This window comes from Oncorhynchus mykiss, chromosome 7, assembly GCF_057628025.1.
Source record: "Oncorhynchus mykiss isolate SJ-2025 chromosome 7, ASM5762802v1, whole genome shotgun sequence".
Taxonomy (NCBI): Eukaryota; Metazoa; Chordata; class Actinopteri; order Salmoniformes; family Salmonidae; genus Oncorhynchus; species Oncorhynchus mykiss.
In genome coordinates, this window is record NC_143028.1 from 81,915,239 (window position 1) to 81,935,133 (window position 19,895).

The 19,895-nt window shown below is 46.5% G+C and overlaps 1 protein-coding gene across 1 annotated transcript; it reads left to right on the top strand.

Moving 5' to 3' along the window:
- Positions 1 to 527: 527 nt before the first annotated feature.
- On the top strand, positions 528 to 19,384 carry ippk (inositol-pentakisphosphate 2-kinase). Its single transcript, XM_036984287.2, has 14 exons — positions 528 to 1,355; positions 1,825 to 1,884; positions 2,492 to 2,587; positions 2,866 to 2,932; positions 3,409 to 3,533; positions 4,816 to 4,905; positions 6,499 to 6,557; positions 7,010 to 7,082; positions 11,420 to 11,548; positions 14,852 to 14,984; positions 16,179 to 16,314; positions 18,024 to 18,126; positions 18,307 to 18,386; positions 18,576 to 19,384. Exons 1-14 carry the CDS (start codon positions 1,275 to 1,277, stop codon positions 18,814 to 18,816), a joined length of 1,473 nt encoding a protein of 490 aa, XP_036840182.2. The 5' UTR covers positions 528 to 1,274; the 3' UTR covers positions 18,817 to 19,384.
- The last annotated feature ends 511 nt before the right edge of the window (positions 19,385 to 19,895 follow it).

A 19,895-nucleotide genomic window follows, 5' to 3' on the forward strand; every position in this document is an offset into this window, starting at 1 on the left:
TAAACAGCCCACCCATTTTTACCTACCTCATCCCCATACTGTTTTTATTTATTTACTTTTCTGCTCTTTTGCACACCAGTATCTCTACCTGTACATGACCATCTGATCATTTATCACTCTAGTGTTAATCTGCTAAATTGTAATTATTCGCCTACCTCCTCATGCCTTTTGCACACAATGTATATAGACTCTCCTTTTTTTCTACTGTGTTATTGACTTTTTTAATTGTTTACTCCATGTGTAACTCTGTGTTGTTGTCTGTTCACACTGCTATGCTTTATCTTGGCCAGGTCGCAGTTGTAAATGAGAACTTGTTCTCAACTAGCCTACCTGGTTAAATAAAGGTGAAATAAAAATGTACAAATAAAGTACACTATATACAATTGCCAATGGTGTGTGTGCAAGTGAGTGGTTGCGTGCATAGATGTTGATAATGAGGGGTGTTGAGAGGTGCCAAAACAAACAAGCCTAGGTGTGTCCCATTTTGCTGACGACACTTCCGGCTCTGCCCACCGACATCCTATTGAGGAAAACAAGAGCAAAGAGTAAGAATTCGGCAGATGGAGTGGGAAGATCATCACAGCTTCCAACTGTGTGGTAACAGTTTGGGGTAGGGCCTTTCCTAATTCAGCAAAATTACCCCTACACGAAGCGAGGTCTGTACAGAAATGGTTTGTCGCGATCGGTGTGGAAGAACTTGACTAGCCTGCACCAAGCCCTGACCTCAACTCCATTGAACACCTTTGGGATTAATTGTAACGCAGACTGCGAACCAGGCCTAATCGCCTAACATCAGTGCCCGACTTCACTAATGCTCTTGTGGTCACAGCAATGTTCCAACATCTAGTGGAAAGCCTTCCCAGACTTGTGGAGGTTGTTATGGCAACTCCATAATAGCGCCCAGACTAGCAGTTGTCCACATACTTTTAGTAATGTAGTGTATCTTAGATCTCAGAACACATTCTCTTGGGGCACTGTCATTAGAATAACACGTGCGATTGGCAACAGTTTTCCATCCTATTTGGATTGGCTGCCGAAAATATCCGAGTTCCGTTACGTCTGACTGAAGTATCCAATGAAAATTGCATCTAAAAACATCTGGCCAATACGATGACAGTGGGCGGGACATCCTCCAGAAAGCAATAGTTCTTTGGTGTCAGTCAGTAGCTTAAAAATTATTGTCTTAGCTTCAGAACTTGTGTGCGTTAGCCTGGCAAAGTTGCTGGAGTTCATAAGCGATATAGATTAATTTGCCTACAACGTACAGTTCTGTTATGGAACTGGACAAAATGGACGAGAACGACTGGAAATACCACGGAGAAGGCAACAAAAGCCTAGTGGTTTCTAATGTCCAGGTGAGCTAGCTAATGTTAGGTCAGTAAGCTAAAATCTTGGTAGCTAGCATATGCTACTAACTAGCTAGGTAGCTAATATATTAGCTAGCTGGTCAGGTTGTCTGGCGTCGTCCAGGTCTGTAAAAGCAAAAAGTGGAAAGTAAAATATTGTTTATTTTACTTGTCACTAGATTGTTTGCCTAGTAGTCATCTGATTTATTGTGTTTTTTTCCTCTCCCCCACATCAGTTGCTAGCTACCAAATATCAAGCTAGCGTCGTAGCTAACGTTAGCCACATTTAGTGCCTTGGAAATCAAACTAGCAATGTATTTACGGTAGCAAGCAAGCAAGCTAGCTAACTTTAACCTTGCGGAGTTATCACATGGGTTACAGAAAATGACTCTCACTCCACCTTTTTTAAATGTATATTTAGGTACCTTCTTTAAAATGATTTCCCATGTTGATATTTTTCAACACTCTTCCTATCCAGCACGCCAGAGTCCTTCGGCTCCTGAAGTATTCTACAGAAGATGCCGAAAACTCGCATAAGGTTAGAAAATATTTTCCCGTGTCCCATTAGTTGACTCCCCCCCCCCCCCCCCCCCCCCCCCCCCATAACAATTACAACAATAAACTGTCAGATCTTGGTTTGGTAACAAAAGATATGCTCCTAAATCGAAATGTCTTAAGAATTGGTTTATTCTGTGAATCGTTTAGTGTCTTTTTATTATGATTAATCAACAACTCAATCCAACTCCCTGTATTGGTTTGTGTTTCCATGTGATCATTTAAAAGGAATTTGGGGGGGGGGGGGGATTTCGTTTCTGGAAATCAACATTTGGGTGAGCAAGGCGGAGTAACGTTACGTTGCCACCATATTCTGATCTTTGGTCATTTTTTTTGTATTTTTCCTCACTAAAGGTTAGGATTATGGGAGGGGTTAGCTGATCCCAGATCTGTCCATTTACTTGTGTAAGGCTCTCAAAGGTCCAGTTTAGGATGAATGGCTTTCATTGACTGCTTGTATCAACCAAGCGAGTGAAGGCACAAACACGAGTATCCCGTCATTGCATTTACACAGAGCTCTGAAAAAATGAACACTCCAGGATTGTCCCAGAAACCCAATTTCTCTTGACGATCTGTTTCTTCTCTTCCAGACAACAGAACAAGCTTTTCGCCACATACAGAACATAGTTGACTATAGTCAAAATGTCATGAAGCCACTGCTGGGGGAGAAATTCGTCCACGACGGAGTAAGACATATATATATTCTGTGCTAACTATGTTGTTGTAAATAGCATGGTACCTTTCCCCCAATATGTTATGAGGTTAACTGTTTGGTTAAAAGACAGTTATTTTGCCACATGTTACTAATAAAGTTATCAAATCCAGTTGAAAGGTTATTGTCAGTTCTGTTCCCTGATACAGCTTTGTATAATAGTATATGCTATAGATACACCAATCGATACATTATTGTATGATAGTGTATGCTTTTGATGCATATCAATCAATGCATTATTGTTTGTGTTAGGAGGCTGTGAAGCTCCCGCTGGACTTTGTCCGACAGCTGTCATTGAAGGTCCAGCAGGAAAGGCCAGGTACGTGTCGTCTTTTTAGTTTGTCAGGGTTTGGCATCTTCAGGTTGTCATGAAATATGACACATCACATTTCCTTGTGTTGTTGTGGAATACATCAGCAGACTAAGCTGTGTGCGTGTGAAGTTAGTGGTGACAGAATGCTATCTATAGGTAGTGGAATCTACAGTCTACGTGTCTGGTGGAACGGAACTCTAAAGTGCTTTGTATTTATTTCATCATTATGAGGAAATTACTTCTTTATGGCTATAGTTAAAACCTGCACGTCAACGGCCAGTTCCCAGACACAGGTGATCACAGTCGGGGATTAAAAATCAGTCTCAAAGGAGATTCTCTGTTGAAAGAGCTGTTTAGTTCAGAACTAGCCTCAATGTGTCTGGGGGGGGGGGGGGGGAGAAAGGGCCCCAAATGTCTGTGACTGAAGTTGTCGTGAATGTGTTATAACAACCCATCTGTCTGTGTGTTCCATGTCATGGCAGAGTCTCGCTGTGACAAAGTGATGGATACGTTTAGTGGATGTGCCTTGTGTCTGCCTAACCTCACCCAGCTCTCCTCCTGCTGCTGCTGCAGAGAACACAGACCTCCTCTCTGTATAGAGATTAAGGTATAGTCTATGGGCCCTGGTAAAAAGTAGCACACACACACTACCGTTCAAAAGTTTGGGGTCACTTAGAAAGGTCCTTGTTTTTGTCCATTTAAAATAACATCAAAGGCCAGCATCCCGGAGTCACCTCTTCACAGTTTGACGTCGAGACTGGTGTTTTGCGGGTACTATTTAATGAAGCTGCCAGTTGAGGACTTGTGAGGCGTCTGTTTCTCAAACTAGACTCTCTAATGTACTTGTCCTCTTGCTCAGTTGTTGACCGGGGCCTCCTACTCCTCTTTCTATTCTGGTTAGAGCCAGTTTGCTCTGTTCTGTGAAGGGAGTAGTACACAGCGTTGTACGAGATCTTCAGTTTCTTGGCATTTTCTCGCATGGAATAACCTTAATTTCTCAGAGCAAGAATAGACTGACGAGTTTCAGAAAATGTCTTTGTTTCTGGCCATTTTGAGCCTGTAATCGAACCCACAAATGCTGATGCTCCAGATACTCAACTAGTCTAAATAAGGCCAGTTTTATTGCTTCTTTAATCAGGACAACAGTTGTCAGCTGTGCTAACATAATTGCAAAGGGTTTTTCTAACGATCAATTAGCCTTTTAAAATAAACTTGGATTAGCTAACACAACGTGCCATTGGAACACAGGAGTGATGGTTGCTGATAATGGGCCTCTGTATGCCTATGTAGATATTCCATTAAAATCAGCCGTTTCCAGCTACAATAGTCATTTACAACATTAACAATGTCTACACTGTATTTCTGATCAATTTGATGTTATTTTAATGGACAGAAAAAAAGGTGCTTTTCTTTCAAACACAAGGACATTTCTAAGTGACCCCAAACTTTTGAGAGGGAGAGAGACCGACCATTTGGGACGGCCTCAGTCATCTCCCCATTTTATAAATTTTTAAGGATGGAGCTATAGTTGTAGGAAGTTACTGCTCATTGAGAAACACTGTAGAACCCGTTCTCAAAACCAATTTACATTCCTGGTTAAACAATGATTAAATAAACAGATTATGTAAACTTGACAATTATTTTTTTTTTTAAATATACAAATACACAGACTGTGAAAAGACATGTGATGACACTCCTTTTATAAGGACCTGGGTTATTGAATACAGGATTAAAGGAAAACTGAGTCAGAAGTCATGGGGGTTTTTGATGTCAAGCGATACAGGGACAAGTGTGTTTTTTTTTTTTTAGCTAAAAAAAAAGAACCATTTTGTTGATTCCACTTAATTAAGTCAGCCGCGGTGACTCACTTCTGGTCTTGTGTTTTACAGCCCAAATGTGGATTTCTGCCGTCCTCTAGACACGTTACGAAAGAAATCAAAAAGCAGGTGTGCCGGTTCTGCATGCATCAACATTTTAAGGTGAGTTCACATTGTTTAGGGAACGACGTTGGAACAACCTGCCGTACTACATTTAGTTTGATGACCTTGAGGGTTCTTCAATGAGAAATGACGTGTACATTACCTAGTCAAATACAACAGAGCACACACCTGCTTCACTTGACTGGTCCTTTTGACTATACCAGAGAATAGACAGGGGTTAGGATATCTACTAGGGGCCAGGCACCAGAGAATAGACTGGGGTTTAGGATATCTACCAGAGAATAGACAGGGGTTAGGATATCTACCAGAGAATAGACTGGGGTTTAGGATATCTACCAGAGAATAGACAGGGGGTTAGGATATCTACCAGAGAATAGACTGGGGGTTAGGATATCTACCAGAGAATAGACAGGGGTTAGGACATCTACCAGAGAATAGACTGGGGTTAGGACATCTACCAGAGAATAGACAGGGGTTAGGATATCTACCAGAGAATAGACAGGATATCTACCAGAGAATAGACTGGGGGTTAGGACATCTACCAGAGAATAGACTGGGGGTTAGGATATCTACCAGAGAATAGACAGGGGTTAGGATATCTACCAGAGAATAGACTGGGGGTTAGGATATCTACCAGAGAATAGACTGGGGTTAGGACATCTACCAGAGAATAGACTGGGGGTTAGGATATCTACCAGAGAATAGACTGGGGGTTAGGACATCTACCAGAGAATAGACAGGGGTTAGGACATCTACCAGAGAATAGACTGGGGGTTAGGACATCTACCAGAGAATAGACTGGGGGTTAGGACATCTACCAGAGAATAGACTGGGGGTTAGGACATCTACCAGAGAATAGACAGGGGGTTAGGATATCTACCAGAGAATAGACTGGGGTTAGGACATCTACCAGAGAATAGACTGGGGGTTAGGACATCTACCAGAGAATAGACTGGGGGTTAGGACATCTACCAGAGAATAGACTGGGGGTTAGGACATCTACCAGAGAATAGACAGGGGGTTAGGATATCTACCAGAGAATAGACTGGGGGTTAGGACATCTACCAGAGAATAGACTGGGGGTTAGGATATCTACCAGAGAATAGACTGGGGGTTAGGACATCTACCAGAGAATAGACTGGGGGTTAGGACATCTACCAGAGAATAGACTGGGGGTTAGGACATCTACCAGAGAATAGACTGGGGGTTAGGACATCTACCAGAGAATAGACTGGGGGTTAGGACATCTACCAGAGAATAGACTGGGGGTTAGGACATCTACCAGAGAATAGACTGGGGGTTAGGACATCTACCAGAGAATAGACTGGGGGTTAGGACATCTACCAGAGAATAGACTGGGGGTTAGGATATCTACCAGAGAATAGACTGGGGGTTAGGACATCTACCAGAGAATAGACTGGGGGTTAGGACATCTACCAGAGAATAGACTGGGGGTTAGGACATCTACCAGAGAATAGACTGGGGTTTAGAACATCTACTTGGAGCCAGGCATTTGTTATTGTGAAAGTTGAGTGTTGTGATCGGTGTCTGCCCCCTGGTGGTGAGACTGGAGAACTGCGCCGGGTGGAGACAAACGTACTGAGTTTTGTGCTCTTCTCTCTAACTCAACAGTTGGCCCATGGAAAGTGGAAACGGCTGAGCCGGTACTGTCCCTTAGACCTGTTCTCAGGGTAAGTGACAGTACACGTCACCTGCCCAGTTATCAATTCAATTCAAGGGGCTTTATTGGCACGGGAAACATATCTACATTTCCCGAAACAAGTGAAATAGATGATAAACAAAAAAGAACACAAAAGTTTCAAAATAAAAAATAACCTTTCACATCATATGTGAACAACACAGTGTTGTAACGATGTGCAAATAGTTAAAGTACAAAAGGGAAAATAAATAAACATGGGTTGTATATAGAATGGTGTTTTGTTCTTTGATGGTTGACCTTTTCTTGTGGCAACAGGTCGCACATCTTGCTGCTGTGATTGTCACCATCTTGTGGTACACATGGTGTATCTACAACCATTTGATCTGACCATGTTCAGAACTCGGTGCTCCTCTAGTCTGTATATGATTCCACAGCATGTGGATAAAGTGCCATGTGTACTCAGCCTGAATCTCTCTGCTTTAGGAACAAACAGAGAATGTCCCTAGCCATCAAGCACTTGATAGAGGAACCTCAAAACAACTTTAAAATCTTCAAGGTATGTATCTCTGCGGTACACCTGTCGTACTCATTCTGCAACAGTAGTCCTCTCGTTGCATTGCGCGATTTATCATTTCACTCTGACCTGTCTGTCTCTATCCAGACTGGATCTATAGCTGTCAGGGTTATGAAACCTGTCTGTCTCTATCCAGACTGGATCTATAGCTGTCAGGGTTATGAAACCTGTCTGTCTCTATCCAGACTGGATCTATAGCTGTCAGGGTTATGAAACCTGTCTGTCTCTATCCAGACTGGATCTATAGCTGTCAGGGTTATGAAACCTGTCTGTCTCTATCCAGACTGGATCTATAGCTGTCAGGGTAATGAAACCTGTCTGTCTCTATCCAGGCTGGATCTATAGCTGTCAGGGTTATGAAACCTGTCTGTCTCTATCCAGACTGGATCTATAGCTGTCAGGGTTATGAAACCTACCTGTCTCTATCCAGACTGGATCTATAGCTGTCAGGGTTATGAAACCTGTCTGTCTCTATCCAGACTGGATCTATAGCTGTCAGGGTTATTAAACCTGTCTGTCTCTATCCAGGCTGGATCTATAGCTGTCAGGGTTATGAAACCTGTCTGTCTCTATCCAGGCTGGATCTATAGCTGTCAGGGTTATGAAACCTGTCTTGTCTCTATCCAGACTGGATCTATAGCTGTCAGGGTTACGAAACCTGTCTGTCTCTATCCAGACTGGATCTATAGCTGTCAGGGTTATTAAACCTGTCTCTATCCAGGCTGGATCTATAGCTGTCAGGGTTATTAAACCTGTCTGTCTCTATCCAGACTGGATCTATAGCTGTCAGGGTTATGAAACCTGTCTGTCTCTATCCAGACTGGATCTATAGCTGTCAGGGTTATGAAACCTGTCTGTCTCTATCCAGACTGGATCTATAGCTGTCAGGGTAATGAAACCTGTCTGTCTCTATCCAGGCTGGATCTATAGCTGTCAGGGTTATGAAACCTGTCTGTCTGTATCCAGGCTGGATCTATAGCTGTCAGGGTTATGAAACCTGTCTGTCTCTATCCAGACTGGATCTATAGCTGTCAGGGTTATGAAACCTACCTGTCTCTATCCAGACTGGATCTATAGCTGTCAGGGTTATGAAACCTGTCTGTCTCTATCCAGACTGGATCTATAGCTGTCAGGGTTATTAAACCTGTCTGTCTCTATCCAGGCTGGATCTATAGCTGTCAGGGTTATGAAACCTGTCTGTCTCTATCCAGGCTGGATCTATAGCTGTCAGGGTTATGAAACCTGTCTTGTCTCTATCCAGACTGGATCTATAGCTGTCAGGGTTACGAAACCTGTCTGTCTCTATCCAGACTGGATCTATAGCTGTCAGGGTTATTAAACCTGTCTCTATCCAGGCTGGATCTATAGCTGTCAGGGTTATGAAACCTTTCTGTCTCTATCCAGACTGGATCTATAGCTGTCAGGGTTATTAAACCTGTCTGTCTCTATCCAGACTGGATCTATAGCTGTCAGGGTTATTAAACCTGTCTCTATCCAGGCTGGATCTATAGCTGTCAGGGTTATGAAACCTGTCTGTCTCTATCCAGACTGGATCTATAGCTGTCAGGGTTATGAAACCTGTCTCTCTATCCAGGCTGGATCTATAGCTGTCAGGGTTATGAAACCTGTCTGTCTCTATCCAGACTGGATCTATAGCTGTCAGGGTTATTAAACCTGTCTGTCTCTATCCAGGCTGGATCTATAGCTGTCAGGGTTATTAAACCTGTCTGTCTCTATCCAGACTGGATCTATAGCTGTCAGGGTTATTAAACCTGTCTCTATCCAGACTGGATCTATAGCTGTCAGGGTTATTAAACCTGTCTGTCTCTATCCAGACTGGATCTATAGCTGTCAGGGTTATTAAACCTGTCTCTATCCAGGCTGGATCTATAGCTGTCAGGGTTATTAAACCTGTCTCTATCCAGGCTGGATCTATAGCTGTCAGGGTTATTAAACCTGTCTGTCTCTATCCAGACTGGATCTATAGCTGTCAGGGTTATGAAACCTGTCTGTCTCTATCCAGACTGGATCTATAGCTGTCAGGGTTATTAAACCTGTCTGTCTCTATCCAGACTGGATCTATAGCTGTCAGGGTTATTAAACCTGTCTGTCTCTATCCAGACTGGATCTATAGCTGTCAGGGTTATGAAACCTGTCTGTCTCTATCCAGGCTGGATCTATAGCTGTCAGGGTTATTAAACCTGTCTCTATCCAGACTGGATCTATAGCTGTCAGGGTTATGAAACCTGTCTCTATCCAGACTGGATCTATAGCTGTCAGGGTTATTAAACCTGTCTCTATCCAGACTGGATCTATAGCTGTCAGGGTTATGAAACCTGTCTGTCTCTATCCAGACTGGATCTATAGCTGTCAGGGTTATGAAACCTGTCTGTCTCTATCCAGACTGGTTCTATAGCTGTCAGGGTTATGAAACCTGTCTCTATCCAGACTGGATCTATAGCTGTCAGGGTTATGAAACCTGTCTGTCTCTATCCAGACTGGATCTATAGCTGTCAGGGTTATTAAACCTGTCTGTCTCTATCCAGACTGGATCTATAGCTGTCAGGGTTATTAAACCTGTCTCTATCCAGACTGGATCTATAGCTGTCAGGGTTATGAAACCTGTCTGTCTCTATCCAGACTGGATCTATAGCTGTCAGGGTTATTAAACCTGTCTCTATCCAGACTGGATCTATAGCTGTCAGGGTTATTAAACCTGTCTCTATCCAGACTGGATCTATAGCTGTCAGGGTTATTAAACCTGTCTCTATCCAGGCTGGATCTATAGCTGTCAGGGTTATTAAACCTGTCTCTATCCAGGCTGGATCTATAGCTGTCAGGGTTATGAAACCTGTCTGTCTCTATCCAGACTGGATCTATAGCTGTCAGGGTTATGAAACCTGTCTGTCTCTATCCAGACTGGATCTATAGCTGTCAGGGTTATGAAACCTGTCTGTCTCTATCCAGACTGGATCTATAGCTGTCAGGGTTATGAAACCTGTCTGTCTCTATCCAGACTGGATCTATAGCTGTCAGGGTTATGAAACCTGTCTGTCTCTATCCAGACTGGATCTATAGCTGTCAGGGTTATTAAACCTGTCTGTCTCTATCCAGACTGGATCTATAGCTGTCAGGGTTATGAAACCTGTCTGTCTCTATCCAGACTGGATCTATAGCTGTCAGGGTTATTAAACCTGTCTGTCTCTATCCAGACTGGATCTATAGCTGTCAGGGTTATTAAACCTGTCTGTCTCTATCCAGACTGGATCTATAGCTGTCAGGGTTATTAAACCTGTCTCTATCCAGGCTGGATCTATAGCTGTCAGGGTTATGAAACCTGTCTGTCTCTATCCAGACTGGATCTATAGCTGTCAGGGTTATGAAACCTGTCTCTATCCAGGCTGGATCTATAGCTGTCAGGGTTATGAAACCTGTCTGTCTCTATCCAGACTGGATCTATAGCTGTCAGGGTTATGAAACCTGTCTGTCTCTATCCAGACTGGATCTATAGCTGTCAGGGTTATGAAACCTGTCTCTATCCAGGCTGGATCTATAGCTGTCAGGGTTATGAAACCTGTCTGTCTCTATCCAGACTGGATCTATAGCTGTCAGGTTTATTAAACCTACCTGTCTCTATCCAGACTGGATCTATAGCTGTCAGGGTTATTAAACCTGTCTCTATCCAGGCTGGATCTATAGCTGTCAGGGTTATTAAACCTGTCTGTATCTATCCAGGCTGGATCTATAGCTGTCAGGTTTATTAAACCTGTCTCTATCCAGGCTGGATCTATAGCTGTCAGGGTTATTAAACCTGTCTCTATCCAGGCTGGATCTATAGCTGTCAGGGTTATGAAACCTGTCTGTCTCTATCCAGACTGGATCTATAGCTGTCAGGTTTATTAAACCTGTCTGTCTCTATCCAGGCTGGATCTATAGCTGTCAGGTTTATTAACCCAGACAGCTGTCTCTATCCGGTCTGTCTCTATCCGGTCTGTCTCTATCCGGTCTGTCTCTATCCAGGCTGTCTCTATCCGGTCTGTCTCTATCCTGTCTGTCTCTATCCAGGCTGGATCTATAGCTGTCAGGTTTATTAACCCAGACAGCTGTCTCTATCCGGTCTGTCTCTATCCGGTCTGTCTCTATCCGGTCTGTCTCTATCCAGGCTGTCTCTATCCGGTCTGTCTCTATCCTGTCTGTCTCTATCCAGGCTGGATCTATAGCTGTCAGGTTTATTAACCCAGACAGCTGTCTCTCTCCTGTCTGTCTCTCTCCTGTCTGTCTCTCTCCTGTCTGTCTCTCTCCTGTCTGTCTCTATCCAGGGTGGAGAGTGTATCTACAGCTGTAAGGATGATGCTGACGTGTTGCAGGACCTGGATGAATTGGCTCAGCATCTACGGCCATACTTCCTCCCTAGTGGCAGCCTTATGAACGGACACCAGTCCAGTAAGGTTGGTATCCACATTATATCTGCATCCTAAATGACACCCTGTATAGTGCACTACTATTGACCAAAGCCCTGAGGGGGCTCTCGAACTCAACTCTGGACCTCAAAGCCAGATCCACAGCGTTTTCATTGTTCCCCTCTGAAATCAGGGACTGATTTTTAGACCTGGGGACACCAGGTGGGTCCAATTTAATGATCAGGTAGAACAGAAAACCAGCAGTCTCCGTCCCTCGTAGGGTCAGAGTTGAATACCCCTGACATAGGGAATAGGGTGCAATTTGGGTAGGGCTGTCCCCGGAAAAATGGAAAAGGGGGCAAACGTTTTCCATTTGGAGCGGCAATTTATTTGACCATTTCCACCGACCTGCGTGCCAGTTCGCAGTATCGCAGTCGTTGTTATGTTGTTATCCTAAATTCAATCTACATCTAAATAATACAAATCTGTAAGTAAAGAGGGGGGAGCTGGATAAGGGGGGGGAGCTGGATAAAGGGGGGGAGCTGGATAAAGGGGGGGAGCTGGATAAGGGGGGGGAGCTGGATAAAGGGGGGGAGCTGGATAAAGGGGGGGAGCTGGATAAAGGGGGGGAGGGAGCTGGATAAAGGGGGGGGAGCTGGATAAAGAGGGGGGAGCTGGATAAAGAGGGGGGAGCTGGATAAGGGGGGGAGCTGGATAAGGGGGGGGAGCTGGATAAGGGGGGGGAGCTGGATAAAGGGGGGGAGGGAGCTGGATAAAGGGGGGGAGGGAGCTGGATAAAGGGGGGGGGGGGGAGCTGGATAAAGGGGGGGAGGGAGCTGGATAAAGGGGGGGAGGGAGCTGGATAAAGGGGGGGAGGGAGCTGGATAAAGGGGGGGGGGGGCTGGATAAAGGGAGGGAGCGGTCATTCTCAACGGACTCTAAAGACACTTTGTTTCCTTGCTGTTTTGAGGTGAAGTTAAGCCAATCAGAAATGCGATCAGACATGACTACATTTGCATTGCAGGCCAGGTAGCCTATAGACTTCTAGAAGCGTGTCCTTACTCAACATTGACGATGAATAAATGGAATTAAATCAACCAGAACTAGCGTAGGTTGTGAGCTCTGCAAACAACGCGCCCACTCCGACAAGGACAACGGTAAACGACTAATAATATTGAATGCATTAACAGATATGACTGTAACCAAACGTTGTAGATTAGAAAGGAAGGGAATTAGCGGTAAATGTAGAATACTACTGGTGATTAATGGGGAATTGGTAGACACTATCAATTTTAAAGGGAAAACAATGAATACGCCCAAAATGGCGAGACGGAGGAAGTGCATTTTTAGCACACTCCCATTGTTGGACCGGGGCATCCCTGCGGGCCCATTCAATGGATTAGTCCACTGAGACCGGGGCATCCCTGCGGGCCCATTCAATGGATTAGTCCACTGAGACCGGGGCATCCCTGCGGGCCCATTCAATGGATTAGTCCACTGAGACCGGGGCATCCCTGCGGGCCCATTCAATGGATTAGTCCACTGAGACCGGGGCATCCCTGCGGGCCCATTCAATGGATTAGTCCACTGAGACCGGGGCATCCCTGCGGGCCCAATCAATGACCACTGCGACCGGGGCATCCCTGCGGGCCCATTCAATGACCACTGAGACCGTGGCATCCCTGCGGGCCCATTCAATGACCACTGAGACCGGGGCATCCCTGCGGGCCCATTCAATGACCACTGAGACCGTGGCATCCCTGCGGGCCCAATCAATGACCACTGCGACCGGGGCATCCCTGCGGGCCCATTCAATGACCACTGAGACCGGGGCATCCCTGCGGGCCCATTCATTGACCACTGAGACCGGGGCATCCCTGCGGGCCCAATCAATGACCACTGCGACCGGGGCATCCCTGCGGGCCCATTCAATGACCACTGAGACCGGGGCATCCCTGCGTGCCCATTCATTGACCACTGAGACCGGGGCATCCCTGCGGGCCCATTCAATGGATTAGTCCACTGAGACCGGGGCATCCCTGCGGGCCCATTCAATGGATTAGTCCACTGAGACCGGGGCATCCCTGCGGGCCCATTCAATGGATTAGTCCACTGAGACCGGGGCATCCCTGCGGGCCCATTCAATGACCACTGAGACCGGGGCATCCCTGCGGGCCCATTCAATGACCACTGAGACCGGGGCATCCCTGCGGGCCCATTCATTGACCACTGAGACCGGGGCATCCCTGCGGGCCCATTCATTGACCACTGAGACCGGGGCATCCCTGCGGGCCCATTCAATGACCACTGAGACCGCTGTGAATCAGAATCCTTGTGAGCCATGAAAAAATGTAATCTATTTGTGACTGCTCCACTAAAGAATCTTGGTCTACCAACTGCCTATCAAACAATTAAAATGGGGTCAGCCCTACATTTGGAACGTATCCTGTCTCTTTCTGTTTTAATGGCCCTGTACAGCTAGGGGACGAGCCTCTCCTCAGTGTCTGCTTCCTCCTTGGGAATTTTTCCTGGTCACTGTGCTTCTGCTTGCTCTCTGGGGTCGACGCCGGGTTACTGTAAAAGCTCTCTGGGGTCGACGCCGGGTTACTGTAAAAGCTCTCTGGGGTCGACGCCGGGTTACTGTAAAAGCTCTCTGGGGTCGACGCCGGGTTACTGTAAAAGCTCTCTGGGGTCGACGCCAGGTTACTGTAAAAGCTCTCTGGGGTCGACGCCGGGTTACTGTAAAAGCTCTCTGGGGTCGACGCCGGGTTACTGTAAAAGCTCTCTGGGGTCGACGCCGGGTTACTGTAAAGCTCTCTGGGGTCGACGCCGGGTTACTGTAAAGCTCTCTGGGGCCGACGCTGGGTTACTGTAAAAGCACTCTGGGGTCGACGCCGGGTTACTGTAAAAGCTCTCTGGGGTCGACGCCGGGTTACTGTAAAGCTCTCTGCTGGGTTACTGTAATACAATGACTACTGCTGATATCAAATGGTACCCTATTCCATCTGGGCCCTGGTCAAATGGCCCCCTATTCCCTCTGGGCCCTGGTCAAATGGCCCCCTATTCCCCCTGGGCCCTGGTCAAATGGCCCCCTATTCCCCCTGGGCCCTGGTCAAATGGCCCCCTATTCCCCCTGGGCCCTGGTCAAATGGCCCCCTGGGCCCTGGTCAAATGGCCCCCTATCCCCCCTGGGCCCTGGTCAAATGGCCCCCTATTCCCCCTGGGCCCTGGTCAAATGGTACCCTATTCCCTATGAGCCCTGGTCAAAAGTAGTGCACTACATAGGGTACAGTTTGAGACAGTCTTAATGTTCTGTCCTCCTTTCCTGTAACTTTCTGTTTAAACCCCCAGGTGGTTCTGAATGAGTTGATCCAGGTGATCGTGAGTGCCCTGTTGAGCTCCTGGGACCCCAGGAAGACTCACCTGTCTGAGGGCAGAGTGAGGTGTGAGGCCAGCCTCCTGCACCGGGACCTGCTACGCAACAGTGAGATGACAGGGATACTTGGCGTGGAGAATTTAAAAAAAGGCTCATGCATGCTTTATAACAAGCTATACAGCATTATAAACCGGGTGGTTCGAGCCCTGAATGCTGATTTGGCTGACAGCCGTGGTATATCAGACCGTATACCACAACATTATTTTTTCTTCTTCTCTAATTACTCTGGTAACCAGTTTATGATGGCAATAAGGCACCATGGGGGTTTTCTGGGATATGACCAATATACCACAGCTAAGGGATGTATCCAGGCACTCTGTGTTGCGTCGTGTCTAAGAACAGCCCCTAGCCGTGGTATATTGGTCATATACCACACCCCCTTCGTGCCTTATTGCTTAATTTTATTGAATGTGTTACCAAAATATAAACGCAACGTGCAACGATTTCCAAGGTGTTACCGTGTGACAGTTCATATAAGGAAATCGGTCAATTTAAATAAATGAATTAGGACCCTGGATTTCCTAGATTTTTCACACGGGAATACAGATCTGTTGGTCACAGATACCTTTTTTAAAAGTGTCCGTAGATTTATGTTTGTCCATACCATAAACCGGATCGCCACCATGGGGCACTTTGTTCACAACGTTGACGTCAGCAAACCGCTCGCCCACATGACACCATACACGTGGTCTTGAGGTTGTGAGGCCGGTTGGACGTACTGCCAAATTCTCTAAAAACTACATTGGAGGCGGCTTATGGTAGAGAAATTAACATTAAATTCTCTGGCAGCAGCTTTGGTGGACATTCCTGCAGTCGGCATGCCAATTACACGCTCCCTTAAAACTTTAGACATCTGTGGCAAAACTGCACATTTTTAGTGGATCCCAGCACAAGGTGCACCTGTGTAATGATCGTGCTGTTTTTAATCGGCTTCTTGATAATGCCACACCTGTCAGGTGGATGGATTATCTTGACAAAGGAGAAATTCACTCACTAACAGGGTTGTAAACACATTTGAGAGAGAGAAGCTTTCTGTGCGTCTGGAACATTTTTGATTTCAGATCGTGAACCACGGGACCAACTCTTTTACATGTTATATTTTTATGTTCAGCGTAGTTTGACGCTTTCATAAGAATAACGCAAACAAACAAAACCTTTAAAACATTTACATTTTATATATTTAAATCTTATCAACGTCAATATTTATTATTATTATTATTATTATTATTTGTTTTTTTTCAGCTAACCACTGCCTACCCAAAGATTGCGTCCTGGACAAAATTCTGGGGACTCAGATGTTGGATAATTTAGACATTGAGGGGTTAAACCCCCTGTTTAAACGAGTGGAGCAGCATCTACAGGACTTTCCTAAAGAGAGGTGAGAACCACAATACTGTTATTCAGTGGTTTCATTTGGCGTGTAATAACCTAGGTAGACCACTGGACGGAGTGTAATAACCTAGGTAGACCACTGGACGGAGTGTAATAACCTAGGTAGACCACTGGACGGAGTGTAATAACCTAGGTAGACCACTGGACGGAGTGTAATAACCTAGGTAGACCACTGGACGGAGTGTAATAACCCAGGTAGACCACTGGACGGAGTGTAATAACCTAGGTAGACCACTGGACGGAGTGTAATAACCTAGGTAGACCACTGGACGGAGTGTAATAACCTAGGTAGACCACTGGACGGAGTGTAATAACCTAGGTAGACCACTGGACGGAGTGTAATAACCTAGGTAGACCACTGGACGGAGTGTAATAACCCAGGTAGACCACTGGACGGAGTGTAATAACCCAGGTAGACCACTGGACGGAGTGTAATAACCCAGGTAGACCACCTGTAATAACCTAGGTAGACCACTAGACGGAGTGTAATAACCTAGGTAGACCACGTGTAATAACCTAGGTAGACCACTGGACGGAGTGTAATAACCTAGGTAGACCACGTGTAATAACCTAGGTAGACCACTGGACGGAGTGTAATAACCTAGGTAGACCACGTGTAATAACCTAGGTAGACCACTAGACGGAGTGTAATAACCTAGGTAGACCACGTGTAATAACCTAGGTAGACCACTAGATGGCGTAAGCACAGAATTGTCTAGAATGTAATTGTCTGCTGTAGAGTTAAGATTTCCCTTCAATGGAACAAAGGAGCTTTATCCCAAACCATGAAAACCAGCCCCAGACCATGATTCCTCCTCCACCAAACTTTAAAGTTGGCACTATGCATTGGGGCAGGTAGCTTTCTCCTGGCATCCACCAAACCCAGATTTGTCCGACAGACTGCCAGATGGTGAAGCGTGATTCATCACTCCAGAGAACGCGTTTCCACTGTTCCAGAGTTCAATGGCGGCGAGCTTAACACCACTCCAGCCGACGTTTGGCATTGCGCATGGTGATCTTATGCTTGTGTGCGGCTGCTCTGCCATGGAAACCCATTTCATTAAGCTCCCGATGAACAGTTCTTGTGCTGACGTTGCTTCTAGAGGCAGTTTGGAAATTGGTAGTGAGTGTTGCAACCGAGGACAGACGTTTTTATGCGCTTCAGCACTCGGCGGTCCCAATCTGTGAGCCTGTGTGGCCTACCACTTCGCGGCTGAGCCGTTGTTGCTCCTAGACGTTTCCACTTCACAATAACAGCACTTACAGTTGACCGGGTCAGCTTGAGTAGGTCAGAAATTTGACTAACTGACTTGTTGGAAAGGTGGCATCCTATGACGGTGCCACGTTGAAAGTCAGTGAGCTCTTCAGTACGGGCCATTCTACTGCCAATGTTTGTCTATGGAGATTGCATGGCTATGTGCTTGATTTTATACACCTGTCTAGCTGAATCCACTAATTTGAAGGGGTGTCCGTCCTTCTAAATTATTGTGACCATGAGACATCCCAAAAAATCGATCTTCTCACAAACGTCTGTAGCATCTGAATGGTTTTGGCCCCGTTTTGATACAAACGCCAGCTGTACTTCCCAAGTTATATATAAATATATATCTTAAACATTTTTTGGGGGGGACTAATGAAAACAAATACCAAAAGATGAGTTTTTTTCTCTTCCTCTGACTGACTGTCTGCTTGTAGAAGTAGCCTTCAGATCGACGGACCGTACAGCCACAGCTTCCTGGAGAAGATCCAGAAGTGTCCGACTGAAGACGACGGCTCTATCGAGTACGCTGTCGGAAAGGTGAGAACCCTCTTCTTTCTTACCACGCACGCAACTCTGTAAAACCTGAATTATTTACACAAGGCTCCATAAATATACATTATATTGCTTGGGGCTTTAGTGCAGGTTGTAGTCTAATGTCTAATAAAGTGGATTTGTTTTAAAAAAGCTTATTTGTCTAATATGGCTGTTTCTCATCAGGTCCACCAGTACAGAGTTGCCATGACAGCCAAGGACTGCTCTATCATGATCACCATAGCAACCTGTGGGGAGGAGGACGGGTGAGGACCTAGTTGAATTCTACCAAGTTGGCCTCTGTAGTGCTACAGTCCAATCCTTGTACTGTTAGCACAAACAGACTGGTTCCCAGGCTAACCAGTCACTACTATATACTGACCCTCATTCTTCTCCCCTGTGTACTGCCTACATGGACCAGACCCTCATTCTTCTCCCCTGTGTACTGCCTACAGGTTGGACCAGAGCCTCGAGATCCAGCCTTCGAAGCCTCGCTTCACCTACTCCGTGTCCATCCTAGACCTGGACCCTAAACCCTATGAGAGCATCCCTCACCAGAGCAGACTGGACTCCAAGATAGTCAACCACTACCTGAGGAGCACCCTGCCCAACAACCAGGAACTAGCCAATCAGAGTGTCTTCCTGGGCTGGGACAGAGAAGGAGAGGACTGTACTCTGGTGTTCCATCCTGTATAACCACTCCCTCTGCTGTCTGGCCTTCCCGCTTGGTGTTACCTACACTCTCCCTCCCCCGTACCCTAACCCCTCCCTCCCCTAACCCCTCCCTCCGTACCCTAACCCCCTCCCTCCCCTAACCCCTCCCTCCGTACCCTAACCCCCTCCCTCCCTCCGTACCCTAACCCCCTCCCTCCCCCGTACCCTAACCCCTCCCTCCCCCTTACCCTAACCCCTCCCTCCCCCGTACCCTAACCCCTCCCTCCCCCGTACCCTAACCCCTCCCTTCCCCTTACCCTAACCCCTCCCTCCCCCGTACCCTAACCCCTCCCTCCCCCGTACCCTAACCCCTCCCTCCCCCGTACCCTAACCCCTCCCTCCCCCGTACCCTAACCCCTCCCTCCCCCGTACCCTAACCCCTCCCTCCCCCGTACCCTAACCCCCTCCCTCCCCCGTACCCTAACCCCCTCCCTCGCCCTTACCCTAACCGCCTCCCTCCCCCTATCCCCAGACTGAACGCTGCTGTGGAACTGATAGAGCAAAAGTGAATGAACTGAACTGGGAAAAATCCTTTAAAAAAAACGAAAAAGATTTGCCATATTATATAACCTGAGTTTAGGAAACGGAGTGCTGTGTCCCTAATGGCTCCCTATGGGCATTGGTCAAAGGTAGTGCACTATATAGGTAACAGGGTGCCATTTGGGGAGCTATGGTGGCACATATGACCCCGGGGTCTTCTGAAGCGATGTCTTATGGTGCGAGGCTCTGAGAGACCATGGATACAATCATGTCTTTCTTTGGATTCCCAGGCTCCTCACGCCTAGCCTCCATCTCCTCTCCCCTAGCCTCCATCTCCTGACACCTAGCGTCCATCTCCTCTCCCCTAGCCTCCATCTCCTCTTGCCTAGCCTCCATCTCCTCTCGTCTAGTCTCCATCTCCTCTTGCCTAGCCTCCATCTCTTCTCGCCTAGCCTCCATCTCCTCTTGCCTAGCCTCCATCTCTTCTCGCCTAGCCTCCATATCCTCTCGCCTAGCCTCCATCTCCTCTTGCCTAGCCTCCATCTCCTCTTGCCTAGCCTCCATCTCCTCTTGCCTAGCCT

What these genes read in the sequence shown, in the direction of transcription:
- ippk (XM_036984287.2), top strand. Translation starts at nt 1,275, where the DNA reads ATGGAACTGGACAAAATGGACGAGAACGACTGGAAATACCACGGAGAA. An exon ending in GCATGCATCAACATTTTAAG is followed by an intron (nt 4,906 to 6,498) that starts GTGAGTTCACAT and finishes CTAACTCAACAG; the next exon opens with TTGGCCCATGGAAAGTGGAA. An exon ending in TCGAGTACGCTGTCGGAAAG is followed by an intron (nt 18,127 to 18,306) that starts GTGAGAACCCTC and finishes GTTTCTCATCAG; the next exon opens with GTCCACCAGTACAGAGTTGC.